We start from the raw sequence: 15,000 nt of genomic DNA, 5'->3' as shown, positions 1-15,000 counted from the left end.
TCTCCCTAGTTACCCGTTTGTCCTTAATGTCTTTGTATACCACCTCCTTAACTCTTTGCCAAAGCTATCTCATGTCTCTTTTGTGCCCTCCTGATTTCCCTCTTAAGTATACTGCCTTCATACTCTTCTAAGGATTCACTTGATCTATCCTGTCTCTCCCTGACATATGCTTCCTTCTTTTTCTTTAGCAAACCCTCATTTTCTTTCATCATCCAGCATTCCTTACATCTAATAGCCTTTTCTTTCACTTTAACTGGAATATATTGTCTCTGGACTCTGGTTATCACACTTCTGAAGGCTTCCCATTTTCCAGCCGTCCTTTTACCTGCGAACATCTGTCCCCAGTCAGCTTTTGAAAGTTCTTGCCTAATACTTTCAAAATTAGCCTTTCTGCAATTTAGCACTTCAATTTTTAGATCTGGTCTATCCTTTTCCATCACTATTTTAAAACTAATAAAATTATGGTTGCTGGCTCCAAAGTGCTCCCCCACTGACACCTCAGTCACCTGCCCTGCCTTATTTCCCAAGAGAAGGTCAAGTTTTGCACCTTCTCTTGTAGGTACATCCACATACTGAATCAGAAAAGTTTCTTGTATGCACTTAACAAATCCCTCTCCATCAAATCCCTTAACACTATAGCAGTCCCAGTCTGTGCGTGAAAAGTTAAAATCCCCTACCATAACTACTCTAATATTCTTACAATAATTGAAATTTCTTTAGAAATTTGTTTCTCAATCTCCCGCTGACTTTTCGGGGTGTATAATACAATCCCAATAAGGTGATCATCCCTTTTCTTATTTCTCAGTTCCACCCATATTACTTCCCTGGATGTATTTCCAGGAATATCCTCCCTCAGTATATTTGTAATACTATCCCTTATCAAAAACACCACTCCCCCTCCTCTCTTGCCTCCCTTTCTGTCCTTTGGGAAACATTTGTATCTTGGAACATTAAGCTAGCACATTAAGCTTTTGCTGATAGTCCAAGCAGGCAGTGGCTGAGGATATGAGTGAGGTACACTGGTGGTTTGATGGCATTCTGAACAACACTGAGAGGCACAGGGAGTAGTTGTGGGTTTATTGAAAAGGGATTCAAGCTCGGAACAGCAGTTAGAGCAGGAACGTGAAGGTGTAATGGTTTTGGTTGTGGGTGGATGGTGCAGAGTATAGGAAAAAAGGAAAGGAAGGAAGTGTTAAGAGAAGAACAAAAGTGGGAGCTCGACGTCATGGTGTTGGGTTCTGGAATGTCAACCAAATTTAGTGCATAGGTGAACATTGTAATTAGTTTGTGTTCATACAGTGTAATGCATTACATAACACTCTAGGGTCTGTGTTGCTGTAGTAATTTTACATGGATGTTGTAATCTGGAGGTATGAATAATGATTGGATTGACTCCAACCTCCTTTCTCTCACACTTTCGCTACTTGACAGTGACATTTTCAGGAGGAATTTGAAGGTGCTTTTCTCATTGATGGATATTATGGATGCATCTTCCTTGGCTTTCAGGTCTGAAATTCACAGCAAAGATGCTATCCAATACCACAAGACCTCCATGAGCCCAAATAGAAATCATTAAAATGAAAATGAGTGGTAATATTCCACTCTTCTCAAAAATAATCAGTAGTTAAAAGAAATGATTGTGGTTATATGTAAATTCAAGACCTTGTAGTTCCAGAAGATTTACAAGCTTTGCCACTAAAATATCGCCATTATGAAAGGGAACATTTAGTTAATTATTTGCTAAAATGTGAAATCAGAAAAAGACAATTGTGTACCACTGACACCTCTACATTAACAAATCTCTGTGTTGTCCACTTTGTGAGATTTCTTTCCCCTTGGTTTATGCTGCAGCATGCCAGCTAACGTTCTACATCTGAAAAGGACAGTTTCAAGTCCTTAAAAGTGCTTTGGCTAAGCAGCCCACCTGAGCATAAGAGCATATTACTGCAATATTGGGATTTATTATTTATTTTTTGTGACAACACAGCTGCATCTTGCAACATTCTTTATCTACTTTATGCAGTTTAACCCATGAACCAATTTTCTTCAGTTGTCCAAAATGGGTTGTATTTTTTTATAAACAAAATCAATCCATTTTTTCAAATAAGTACCATGAATGGTTCCCCAAAGAAGACTCAGCAACTAAAGGCACCAAGAAAATACCAAAGAAGCACATAATGAGAAATGAAGGGAATGCTTCACAAATGTCTGCTTTGTTATTCAGCTTACTAAAACTGGAAAATAGTCTAAACCAGCTGAAACAAACTAATGATTATTCTTTTGAATTTCAGAAATGTCATTCTACTTTACTTGGTTCTGAAACTCTATTTTCAGTTAGTTTTAATTCTCATTTTAAATTTGAATTTTTATTTTAATTTTACTCAAAAATATGGATTCCCCATTACGACAGTTTAGGAACTGTGCTGAACTGGTGCAATCGCCCATGTTTTTTACCATCAGCATGCTCTTGTTAACCTTTAAACCAAGTTTTTGTCTCCCTTTTCTAGCTTCAGGCATGCTGTACTGCTGCTGAAGGAGAATGATTCACAGTCATTAATGATGAAACTTCAGTGGCTATTTGCTTTTCTGGAACATAGTCAGGTATGGAATTTACTTTCGATAAATTTAAAGCCTTCTGTTCTTTTAAATTCAACAACTGTGTGATTTATATGGTTTCATAATCTAAAAGGCAACATGTATCGCATATTGCATTCAAAATGTTGCGAACTCTCATGGGAACTAAAATTAACAGTTCATACTATTTAATAAATCTAAATTAGATAGAGAGGCAGAAATTTAGAATTTCATTGAAAGCAAATATTCCTACCTCGGGGTGGAGTTGAGGATTAAGAAAAGAAGTGAGCGTTTAGTTTGCTGAGACACATTAGAATATTCTCTTAACCTGACAGCAGTGATGTATTGTGTTGTATAATCATTAGCTAATGTGCCATTAGACATTTAGATTTGCATTCTCTGATGCACAGCCTAAAGTTTTGTTTCACCAAATATTTGGATTGGCTGAAGTTCGGATTCTAGTGAAACTAAAGCTGTATAATTAGTGAAATATGTATAAAATAATAAAACAGCTAGAAAATAGACATCAAAACTTATCATGCATCACAGGTTCTAAACAATGAAAAGTAGACTTAAGGTCACTTCAAGATGTTATCCATACAATAATCAAAGTATGAATGACCTTCATGTACATCTCAGAAAATCCTGGAATAGTTTCAGAAACAGTTGGATTCTAAGAGGATTGAGCGGATGATGTACAATCAATTGAAACATCTTCTACCAAATACACTCAAACAAATAAAACAAGAGGAATAGAGTCTTTTGAGTGATTTACAAAATTTCACAAAATAATTTGTCAAATTCTAAATATAAGAGGAGGCACCATCTAATCTTAGTCTTTGATAACAAATCCAAGACAGCTATGTGGTGGAATTGTTTACAGATTGTTAATACTTGCCTATCTCTGTATGTACAATTTTCTTTAACTATTTTAGGGAATTGCTAACTGCCTACATTATTGGAAGTGTGATTCAATGAGAATTAGCACGAGTTTAATTTATTTTCTCTATTACTACTGGGTTACCGGTGGTGCTTTTTAAGAAGTCGAATTTCTCAATTTCATGCAGCTCTGTGTTTCTCTTTTACTAGAAGTATTCAGGGACTTGAATCCTTCACATGTTTCTTATTTCATGGAGTGATACATTGTATAATATTAGCTGATGTCTTGTTTTCTGTTGCACTTGGGCATTCAAGATCGATGGCAATTATCAGGTCAAGGCAAGTTGCACAGGTTGCTAACTATGAGCTTAACTAGGGAGGAAAGGAGGAATGAAATTGGGGCAAAGGAGGTTTGCCTTATTTGGTACCATTATCATTTTGTGACTTTTGAAGGTGAATAGGAGTGTGGGCATTAAGCCTTGAACTGTGTTAGAGATTGCAAGTTTTCCCGGATTTGATTTCAGTTGGGGTTAGGAGGTAAATGTCAGTTGATAAGTTGGAATGGTTATCTTGAATATGCAGGGAGTCATCAGATGCATCAAGTTTACTGTCTGGGATCAGGTGGGTTGCCAAAAATGTGATTTTCTTTTGTGTTGGGAGAACGAAAAGACCTCACCTGCAATTTGCTCCATCAAAACAGAAACTGGTTCGTTTCATCTCTTCGCGAATTTTTTTCTTTGGTTCCTGGAGCATTCCCACTTGTATTTCCAAGGCCCGTGATGTTGTTGTTTGTTTTATTTCTTTTGTGTGTTCAAATTTTTCAGAAGGCCCTTTTCCATTATTTTATGTGATGGGATTGCAACTTGCTGTTGTTGGGATTTGATTGTTTTTTTTTGGCCTTTTTGTTCTACTGTGTGGTATTTTTGGATATCACTATGATACGGCATCCTGTTAGTGATATGTATAGCAGTTGATGTCAACATTAAGTGTTTGGAAATTTGTAGATTTAAAAATAACCTTACTTTATACTTTGAAAACTATAATTTAAATATTTTGATAAGATTATTGTATTTGTTCATAAACAGCTATTATTTGTTACGGAAGGCAAAGGCATAATTTGGTTTAATCACAATTCTTTTATTGAATGACGACAGGTAATTAATTTGCAAATTTGGTTTGGATAACATGACTCTATGACTGATTAAAAAAAGAAAACTTTTTGAGATTAGATGATTTACAGTATGGAAACAGGCCCTTCGGTCCAACAAGTCCACACTGACCCTCCAAAGAGCAACCCACCCAGACCCATTCCCCTGCATTTATCCTTTCACCTAACACTACGGGCAATTTAGCATGGCCAGTTCACCTAACCTGCACATCTTTGGACTGTGGGAGGAAACCGGAGCACCCGGAGGAAATCCACGCAGACACTGGAAGAATGTGCAAACTCCACACAGACAGTTGCCTGAGGCGGGAATTGAACCTGGGACCCTGGTGCTGTGAGGCAGCAGTGCTAACCACTGTGCCACTTCCTTCTGTTGTTACGTTTGTATAGTCTCAGTTGTGGCTAGGACAAAGACTCTTTTTAGGAACTCTTGATTCTTGTGATCTATCTTCTTTTTGGTACTGTGTATAGATGTGAGCCACTTTTCCATTTTACTTGAATTAATAAGTGTATTTTATTGTTACACGCTTGCAGAAATTCTTTTCACCCATTTTCTTGAACTCTTAAGTTTTTGTCGTCTTCAGTACCAAATACCAAAGTCCTTTGTGTTATTATTTTGCAACAACACCAAATTCTAACCAAATCAACTATCAAAATATATGCATACTCACCAGTATTCAGAAAATAAAAGCTAAGAACTGCACTTATTGGAGATCTGGAACATAGTGGGTCTGGCACCATGTGCGGAGAGAGGAAATGGCGATAATGTTTCAAATCCAGTATGACCATTCTTCAAGGAGAAAGTGAGGTCTGCAGATGCTGGAGATCAAAGTTGAAACTTTATTGCTGGAACAGCACAGCAGGTCAGGCAGCATCCAGGGAACAGGAGATTCGACGTTTCGGGCACAGGCCCTTCTTCAGGAATGAGCAGAGAGTGTTCAGCAGGAGAAGATAAAAGGTAGGGAGGAGGGACTTGGAGGAGGGGAGTTGGGAATGTGATAGGTGGAAAGAGGTCAAGGTGAGGGTGATAGGTCGGAGTAGGGTGGAGGCGGAGAGGTCAAGAAGAAGACTGCAGGTCAGGAAGGCGGTGCCGGGCTGGAGGGATCCGGCTGAGACAAGGTGGGGGGAGGGGGGATGAAGAAACTGGTGAGGTCCAAGTTCATCCCCTGCGGTTGGAGGGTTCCCAGTCGGAAGATAAGACGCTCCTCCTCCGGCCGTCGGGTTGTTGTGGTTTGGCGGTGGATGAGTCCAATGACCTGCATATCCTCGGTGGAGTGGGAGGGGGAGTTGAAATGCTGTGCTACAGGTTGGTTGGGTTCTTCAGAACTGATGTTACCAGACCTGCTGCCTTTCCCTGCAGTTAATGATATTTGTTTAGAACATTTGGTTTTCAAGATATTTCTAGGTTTAGATGATCAAATATTGTGCAATTTTGTCTTCTGAGATAGCATAGCTTCAATGAACACGGTACACTTATCAACCGCACAAAATCGTTAGATAGCTTCATCTGAAACAGAAATGAACAAGGGCATTTTAAGATTCACTTTAATGGTTTCACTTTGTCAGTTTGTTTGAAATGTTCAAATAATACTTATTTTGAATGTAGCTATTTTTTTCCATTCCATTGACCAGAGTGGTCGCAATCTCTCCCATCCATAGGATACACTGCAGCAACTTTCTGAACCTTGTTTGGACTCTACCATTTAAAAGGACAAGAACAACAGATGTCTGCTAACCCCTATCTGCAAGCTCTCTCCAAAGTGCACACTATTTGACTTTCAACTATATCAGCATTATTTTACTGGTGCTGGGTTAAAAAACCATTAACTCCTTAACAGCCTTCTGTGTTACCATGTGAATTTCAGTCATCACTACCATCTTGAGGGCAAATAGAGATGGGCAAACAACTTTGTCTTTGCCAGTCACTGTTGAAGCATTTAAAAAAAAGTCCACCTCCATTGTTTCCTGGGTGAGTTTATTGAGCCCTATGCTATGCAAGTTACATTTGGAATGAGAATAAACCTGAATACGATTTATAAGCTCCTCATCAACATTCCTTTACGCTATTAATTACAACAATATGTAACCACCTGTCTGCAACTATAAACTCCTTACCTTATGCCCCATTTCTCTGTGGCATGTGTGCCTGTTAAACTCCAAATTGGGCATCTTGGAGCTGCTTCAGCTCCTCAAAAAGAATTAATTTTTTTTTAGTTCTCAACTAATTCATTCATTCTTGGGAGTTAAAATTCCTCCCATAGATTTTCATGAACCTGTGCAAATTATCATTGTAGCACCATTTGCAGAACTAATGCTCATACCTAAAGTGTTGGAAGTTACAAGTGTAAAGTGTACCACAAGGATACCAGGTGGATTGCACTCCCAAACCACCTGTCTTTAGAAACTTGCTCCTATACAGAGAATTGACCAAAATTTGCACAGTGGATGTTGGTGTGCAATATAGGTTGTCATAGAAGTCTTGTCAAAACAGAACTACAAAATATGGGTATAGAATACAAGAGCTGAGAGGTTAAACTTACACAAGATGCTGATTAGACTTCAGCTGTAGTGCTGTAGTACGGTGTACAGTTCTTGGTGCCATAGTATAGGAAGGGTTTGAATACATTGGAGAGGGTTCAGGAGACATTTATAGCAATGTTGAGATGCTTAAGTTGTGAAGAAAGATGGGAGAAATTGGGACTTTTTTTTTGGGAGAGGAGAATGCTAAACCACAACTGGTAGGGAGAAACTGTTCTCACTTGTAAGCGGATCGAGAATTAGAGGGCATAATTTTAAAGTGATTTGCAAAATAAGCAAGGTTGCTGTGAGAAAATGCTATTTCAGCAAGTAATTAAGGTATGGAATATGCTGCCTGTAAGTGTTAGAGGTTCAATTTTGGCAGTCAAGAAGATATTGGATTGCTCTTTAAATAGAAACAACAGTCAGGGTTACAAGTACCAAGTTAAAATGGTCAGATATGTACTGCAGGCACAATGGGCCAAATGGCCTTATCCTGCACTGTAACAATTCTATGATCTTGTCTTGTTGGGTTATTCTTTACCTGCACTCCAGTTACAGCATGTGCTGTCAATTAGAAATATCTAATTGGCAGCAGCTTGATGAGTGCAGGAATCATATTTGTGGATTGTTCTGTGATGTTAGGTGAGACATGTATACAGTATTTTAATATCGTTTATTTTAGAGTTTGCTTTTTGCACTATAAGCATGTAGATTTTGATCTGTCTACATGAGGGAGTTTAAAGATTAATATGAAACTATTTCAGAGACATTTAAAAAAAATTAATATGGGAGGGGAGAGACCGACCCTAATGTATTGTTAGGGACTTGTTTGTTTTGGGAGACATTGATCAGATAGTAAACATTGAGGAGGATCAACTTACTTTTGGGGTGGGGGGGAACCCATAGCTTGTCAATTTTTCATTTTGTAGAAGTCCTGATTAAAGTTGGATGAATGAAGCAATTTTTACTCAAAAAAAGTTAATTTAGAACAATTAGGGAATAGGTTAAACTGTAATTTTAGTATTTACTTAGAGTCCTGAAGGAATTTATTTGAAGTGGAAAAAGCTCAGGTACGTGACTAATCAAAGAAGAGGCTACCAAACTCTTTGGACTGGAAATTAGAAGGACTGGTTAAGTTGAACTTTTAGATGTGGTAGAGGTGTCAGCTGTCTTTGAACATTGTAAAGTGATGATGTTGGGAAAGATGGGATTGTGTTTTTATTGGTGAAGTTGCTTAACTGGATCCGTGTTAGCAGAGAGCTAAATGTAGAACTAGTATCCTGTTCTAAAGACGTTTGCTAGCGTGTACCATAAGGCTACAGAGCATGGAGTGCACTTGCTTTTCATTTGTGTGTATCACTTGTTAATCCTTGCACCTTAGCACTGATAAAGATTACAAATGAATTTGGGGTATTGTAGAATCTTTCCAGAGAATTTTAGAGTATTGGTTCCCTCTGTTATCTTGTTTTTTTAAAAAAATAATAGCCATAGATATTGCATGAGATTTTCAGGTGATCTCCTGTGGAAATATTGGCCTTGGTTATGGCAATTATAATGTAATTTTTTCATCCTAACTGTGAATAGTCTACCTCTTCAGCACAGTTTCTGTTGTGATCAATATGTGTGGCTTGTAGATGAAGTGGAAGAAAATTTGATTACCTGCACTATGGTATGGTCTTCCCTATTCTTTAACCATAGTTTATTCTCCACAGGTATAGTTCTCTCTCTTCTACATCAGTCTTCCACATTCTTCAATTTCCCACTTTATTTGTAGACTTTTAAAATGTGACATCTAGCCATTTCTCACCTTGTAGGCATGTTACCATGAGGAACATCTTGTTATTGTTAATCTTAAAGAGTTCTTAGAACTTTTCATTCTTCCATTCTTTTAGATATACCCTTATCTAAATGGTATATAAGTTTCAAGGAATATGGATGGCTATCACAAGGAGTTATGCAACCTTTTAAGTTCTGTGGTTATTTTTGAGGAATGACCATTTTAAAATTTCTAACTTTTCTAATTTACATTTGTAGAGACCAGCCATCTCCCCCAGTAGCTTTTTGAAAGCATCTTCTCCTCCATGGTTTAACCCAGGAGCCCAGCAGGACTGTTCAGAATACTTAAAATACCTGTTGGACAGGTTAGTTGAAGAGTTGAAATGTAAATTTAAGGGTGGGGGGAGGGGCTGATGACGTGGGTGGTGTAGCTGTTCAGTTTTCTAAATCACATGTGTCTGATCTGTACTTATTGATCCATGATAACTGTTCAGTTATTGACTTATTTACCATGGCTTGGCTCCTCTGCTCTCGGTGCAATCATCTGTGTTCAGCATAGCTAATTCCAATCTTTCCATTGTTGTTTAATTGTCCACTGATATAAGAAACATTGTATCTCACTCACTTAGTTCATTGTTACTCAGGCACAACATGCAATTTCCTGCCCCAATTTGAGGCTTTATTCTCTTCGTAAGTCCCCTGGATATCTCACTTTTTGCCTGCTTTGAAAATATAAGTTCTGGTTCCTAGCCAGATCATAACACAAATTTGAAATATGGTCTAGGATTGCAACATGCAGTTTGGAATTAAGCAAAATTCAGAACAAATTTTGAAAAAATAATTCTATTACTTTCAAAATGATTTTATATGTAATATATATTTTTTGGCTTTATTCCAGTGCCTGTCTTCCATTTTCTCTTTTAAAATAGTATAAATACTTCCCTCAGTCACAGTGTCAGTCTGCTTGCCAATTTTCTTGTTCATTTTGGTCAGCCTGAAAATCTTGTCCTTAGCTGACAAAATAGCCAAATCATCCAGTTGTTTGGAAAGCCTGATGTCATGCTCTAGTCAGTCTGTCCTTGTTCAAGCTCTGCATAGTATCTACTTTGCAGTTGATTTTGGCTATTGTCATTTAGCTTTCATGTGTATTATGCCACCATCTCTATGAATGCTATTGCTGTCCAGAGTGCACAGTCTCAATCTGCTACCACAAACTTAACCTTGCTTCTTTATTCTTTCTTTTGTTTTTTTATACTCCTGATCATTCTTGAACAATTCAATTTTACCATCAAAATTACAGTTGCAAAGAAATAATTTTTACTCTTCTATAGCTCCGTATTTGCTTCCAATTTGATCCTGTCTCTTCCTTCCTATCCCCATTTTGTTCCACCTCCTCCCCAAATTCACTTTAGCCGCCAGGATTATTATCCAAAATGACATAGTGAATGATACTCAGAGCAAAAGCAAGGGCCGTGCGTTAGTTAAGAAACCAAATAAATACTTGGAAGCAAAGCTCATCAATGAAATCAAGTTTTGAATTTCTTGTACAATGCAATAGAATGAGAGATGGGCTATAGAATGCACCAGGAGACAGTGAAATCTGCAGATGCTGGAGAACAGAGTTGAGAGTGTGTTGCTGGAAAAGCACAGCAGGTCAGCATCTGATGAGCAGGAAATTCGACAGTTCGGGCCGGAGCTCTTCATAAGGAATCATTTATACTTCATTCCTGATGAAGGCTCCGGCCCAAAACGTCGATTTTCCTGCTCATCGGATGCTGCCTGACCTGCTGTGCCTTTCCTGTATCACACTCTCAACTATAGAATGTACCATCCAAGTATTCATATCATACCTAACATAGGGAAGACCCATCTTAAAGTTTGGCACCTAACATGGATTTAATGAGGTCAGATATGGTTGTCTTTCCAACTTGAGACAAATTTCAGTGAGGGAATTACTGGTTCTGCTAGAGAAACTAGTGGTGAATGTGGAAATATTAGTTGAGTGCACCAACTATTGATAGGGGAGAGTCTATTGAGTAGCCAGCAAAATTTTGATTTTCCTTATATATTCTATTTTTGAAAAGAATAGTCTTTGTATGTTGAATGTTTTCAATTAGAAGTATTACAAGATTTACTTCTGTTGGTCATCTGAGTAGTTTGTCCTGATTAGCATAAGCAAATTTTTAAAAGCATGTAATTCCAAATGTTTTAGGTTCTAGAAAGGCACAACAAATCACCAGTACACTTTTCTGACGACCAGTTCACTGGGCCTTCAAGAGGTTTGTGGACGGTTGGCTCCTCTGAAAGTGGAGAAAGTGAAGACTGCAGATATTGGAGAGTCAGAGTCAAAATGTGTGGCACTGGAAAAACAGCAGGTCAAGCAGCATCCGAGGAACAGGAGAATCAACATTTCGAGCATAAACCCTTCATTAGGAATTTGGAGGGAGAAGGGTGCTGGGTAAGGGAGGGATGATGCTGTTGGTGAAGGTAGCTGGGAAGGCAGCTGAGCGTGCAGGTGAGGGGTAATTGTAATTGGTTGGTAGGGATGGTGGAGTGGATAGGTGGGAAGGAAGATGGACAGGTCAAGAGGACAGTGCCGAGTTGGAGGGTTGGATCTGGGATGAGGTGGAGGGGATGGGGAGATTTAGAAACTAGTGAAGTTGATGTTGATAATGTGTGGTGGCAGGTCCCAAGGCAGAAAATGAGGCGTTCTTCCTGCAGTTGTTGGGTAGTTTTGATTTGGTGGTGGAGGCGGCCCAGGACTTGCATGTCTTTGGGAAAGTGGGAGGGGGAGTTGAAGTGGTCAGCCACAGAACAGTGGGGTTGTTTGGTGTCTTATGAAGGGAGGAGGAGAACTTCTTCAAGCTGCCTTGTTGAGGGAGAAGGGGACCAAACAACTTCACCGCCCTGTGGCGGACCACTTCAAACACCCCCTCAACTACCCCCCCTGCCATGAACATGCAAGTCCTAGGCCACCTCCACCGCCAAATCAAAGCCACCGACAACTGGAGGAAGAATGCCTCATCTTCTGCTTTGGGACCCTTCAACCACTCGGCATCAATATTGACTTCACTAGTTTCCAAATATCCCCTCCCCCCAACCTCATCCCAGATTCAACCCTCCAACTTGGCAGTGCCCTCTTGACCTGTCCTACCTGTTCATCTTCCTTCCTACCTATCTGTTCCACCAGCCCCATCAAAAAATCACAATTACCCTCCACCTGCATCCAACTATCGCCTTTCTAGGACTTTGCTCCCCCGCGCTCACATTTATCCCTCAGCCCCATTCCCCTTCCACATTGCTGATAAAGGGCTTAAGCTGGAAACGTCAAGTCTCTTGTTCCTCAGATTTCGCTGGAAGATGGGCAACTATCTGTCTTGAGCATCATCAACATAGTCTGAACGAAGCACTTCAAACCACAGGCTCAATATTTCATTGCTAGCAGACAGAAATCACAGGTGCAATTGCTATAGAACTTCCTCTTGTAAGTGGTGCGATTCCAAAACAAAAGTGAAAGACACGTTAACAGTTTGAATATATCCCTGCGACAAGAAGTCAATGATTTTAATCAAGTTCATGGAAAAGAATTTGTAGTATTGACATACTTTAATGGGTGTTAATGGGTTGAATTGTTTACAAATTGTTTAATAGGAAGTTTTAATTTAAAATTGAGAGACTAGGAAGAACTTAAAAAATAATTAAAAGTACAGACAGCAAAGATGTTGAAAATACATGAAGAAAGGTTAAACATTTTGGAAAATAAAAATAGGAAAGATTCCAGAAGCAGTTAGTCAAAGCTAAAAGTATAAGATAGATCAATGTGTACAGTATAGCCACCAACTTTCGAATGTGGGAACCACTGGGAACACAGAGCCAGAGTACATTCCTCTTCCTCTTCCTCTCCCTCTTCTTTCTTTTCTCCCTGCCCAGGCCACCCAAAGCCCCACCAGGCATATGCTGTTATGTAGGTGCTACAGAAATGTCAGGAGGAGAAAGTGAGGACTGCATATGCTGGAGATCAGAGTCAAGAGTGCGATGCTGGAAAAGCATAGCAGTTCAGGCAGCATCCAAGGAGCAGGAGAATCAATTCTCCTACTCGTTGGATGCTGCCTGAGCTGCTATGCTTTTCCAGCACCCTACTCTTGACTCTACAGAAATGTCAGTTGACTTCAGGAAAAATAAGTCTACTGTAGCCGTTAACATAACTGGCAGTCTTTAAAGGAGCTTCAGCAGGCCACCCACAAGGAGCTATGTGTTAGAAAGAAAAGCTTAACTAAAGTGTAGAAATAGGAAATGACCCCAACTTGTTGTGTCCAGCTAGGTACGTCTAGTTTGCCACAGTTAATTTTGAGGATGGAGTCTTTGCAGTAAATGGAGTATTAAGCTACATAGCTCTCACAATTGAGAGAGTTGGGGAACTTGTGTGAATAGCTGTGGAGTGACAGGTTTTTATTCTGTTTCTCTGTCTACCACATTTGTACTACCGTTTCCTAAAAGCATTTCCCAGTGTCTTAATTTTAAGCATCCGCTATTGTTATAAAGTGGAAGTTGACTTCCTTCTGAGACTAAAAATGAAACACCCAAAGAGGAGCACCTCACGCTATAATATGTAAAAAGGTGAGAAGTGGTGTAATTTGCTTTTCGGCAACTTCTAGTGGTTAAATAAAACAGATCTCTGACACTTATTTTAAAATCAACAAGTAACCATTTATTTATACAACTCAAACATTGAACAAGTTAACTAAACTAATAATAAACCAAATAAATCCTTTCTGACTACTAACTATTCCAGAATAAAACAAGATTCTAATGGTATGCTTTTCTGATAAATACAAGTCCCACTCATAAACTAAGATTTAGTCTCTTGAAATTACAGCCAGGTTATCTCCTCCAGAATGTTCTGTGCCTTCGCCATTGTTCTTCTGTCTGGAATGCTTTTTTCCTCCGATTCTTCTGTCAGGAATGCTTTCGTCATTGGTACCGTTATTACTTAGTGCTTTCTCTAATATATAGAGAGCCAATTTCTCTTGAGAGTGCAGATGGCTATTAGCTCTGGTGGATGGCAGTTAGCTCTGTGGTATTTGTCCAACTGCCCCCTTCTTTTATATTGGTAATGGCAATATTTCTTAACATAGGATTGGTCCTACATTATCAAAACCATCAAATTTAAATTTAATAGGTTTTGGCATCTAAATGCCTGGTTCAAATTGACTGGCTAAATTAAAAACCTGTTGTCATGGTTAAAAACTGCTGCATGTCCTGCTAACTGTACACACTTTTGGTACAAATGTTTCTGTTTTGGTTCTCTGTATTATCAAACACAAGCTGCTTCTCACAGACATCCATTTATAATTTCTAAGCACAGAAAACGCACCACCTTTTAAATGGACTTTCCTCATTTTAAATGTTTTCCCCCATTTTAGAATTGTAAAAGTTTACAAATGCCAAATTCAAACCTCCTATCTACCAATCTACAATTACTCTACCCAACTTTGCAACACTATATCTTCCCTATTTTGGAACAGCAGGTGCTGGAGTTATGGTGCACCAAAGAGAAGAGGTAATTTTCCTAATGCTTGTTGACCTGTAGTAAAACAAACACATGCAGGTGTATCTGTTGATAATGTTGGCTTTTGTTTTGGTAGACATGGTATGTGTTTCATTTAAATTTTCATTTCCAAGTTTGCCGTCTTTTTTTCTCTTCTTTGCTTAAATTTCTCCCAATTCTATGATTCTTATTAGTCTCCTCTGATTACATATCAGTGGTATCTCTTTCATCATTGCTGCACTTCCACAACCCTACTGAAATTGCTCGTCATTGGATATATGGTGGTGTTGAAAAGTAGTAACCAAAGTGTTATTCCTCTTTCTACATAAACTGACTGGTCTGTGTATATGTAAAATGGTTGTTTCTAATTGGATAGATTTGTGTTTCCCCTCCTTTACCATGCTTGATTGTAAGAGGACAAATCTTTGCATACTGTATAAAATGTAGAGGCTATTTGCAGTCACAGTCCCTGAGGAGCTTGGATCAAGGTTGTTGTGGCCAAAGTTTCATGATTGCAAAACTGTTGATGAATTAAACA

At 38.8% G+C, this 15,000-nt stretch overlaps 1 protein-coding gene across 2 annotated transcripts in view; it reads left to right on the top strand.

Annotated features, from left to right (window-relative positions):
• The window catches only part of LOC122550628 (ubiquitin carboxyl-terminal hydrolase 35-like), a 92,704-nt gene that overhangs the window by 60,964 nt on the left and 16,740 nt on the right, over positions 1–15,000 (top strand). For both annotated transcript variants that reach the window (XM_043691674.1, XM_043691673.1), the window contains exons 8-9: positions 2,508–2,601; positions 9,173–9,279. In XM_043691674.1, the coding sequence (XP_043547609.1) occupies positions 2,508–2,601; positions 9,173–9,279 (201 nt within the window). The remainder of the gene's footprint in view (positions 1–2,507; positions 2,602–9,172; positions 9,280–15,000) is intronic.

The sequence above is a fragment of the Chiloscyllium plagiosum genome, chromosome 6 (assembly GCF_004010195.1).
Source record: "Chiloscyllium plagiosum isolate BGI_BamShark_2017 chromosome 6, ASM401019v2, whole genome shotgun sequence".
In the NCBI taxonomy this organism is placed as follows: Eukaryota; Metazoa; Chordata; class Chondrichthyes; order Orectolobiformes; family Hemiscylliidae; genus Chiloscyllium; species Chiloscyllium plagiosum.
The sequence above is the reverse complement of the archived record's forward strand: the minus strand, read 5'-3'. Positions and strand labels throughout refer to the sequence as shown.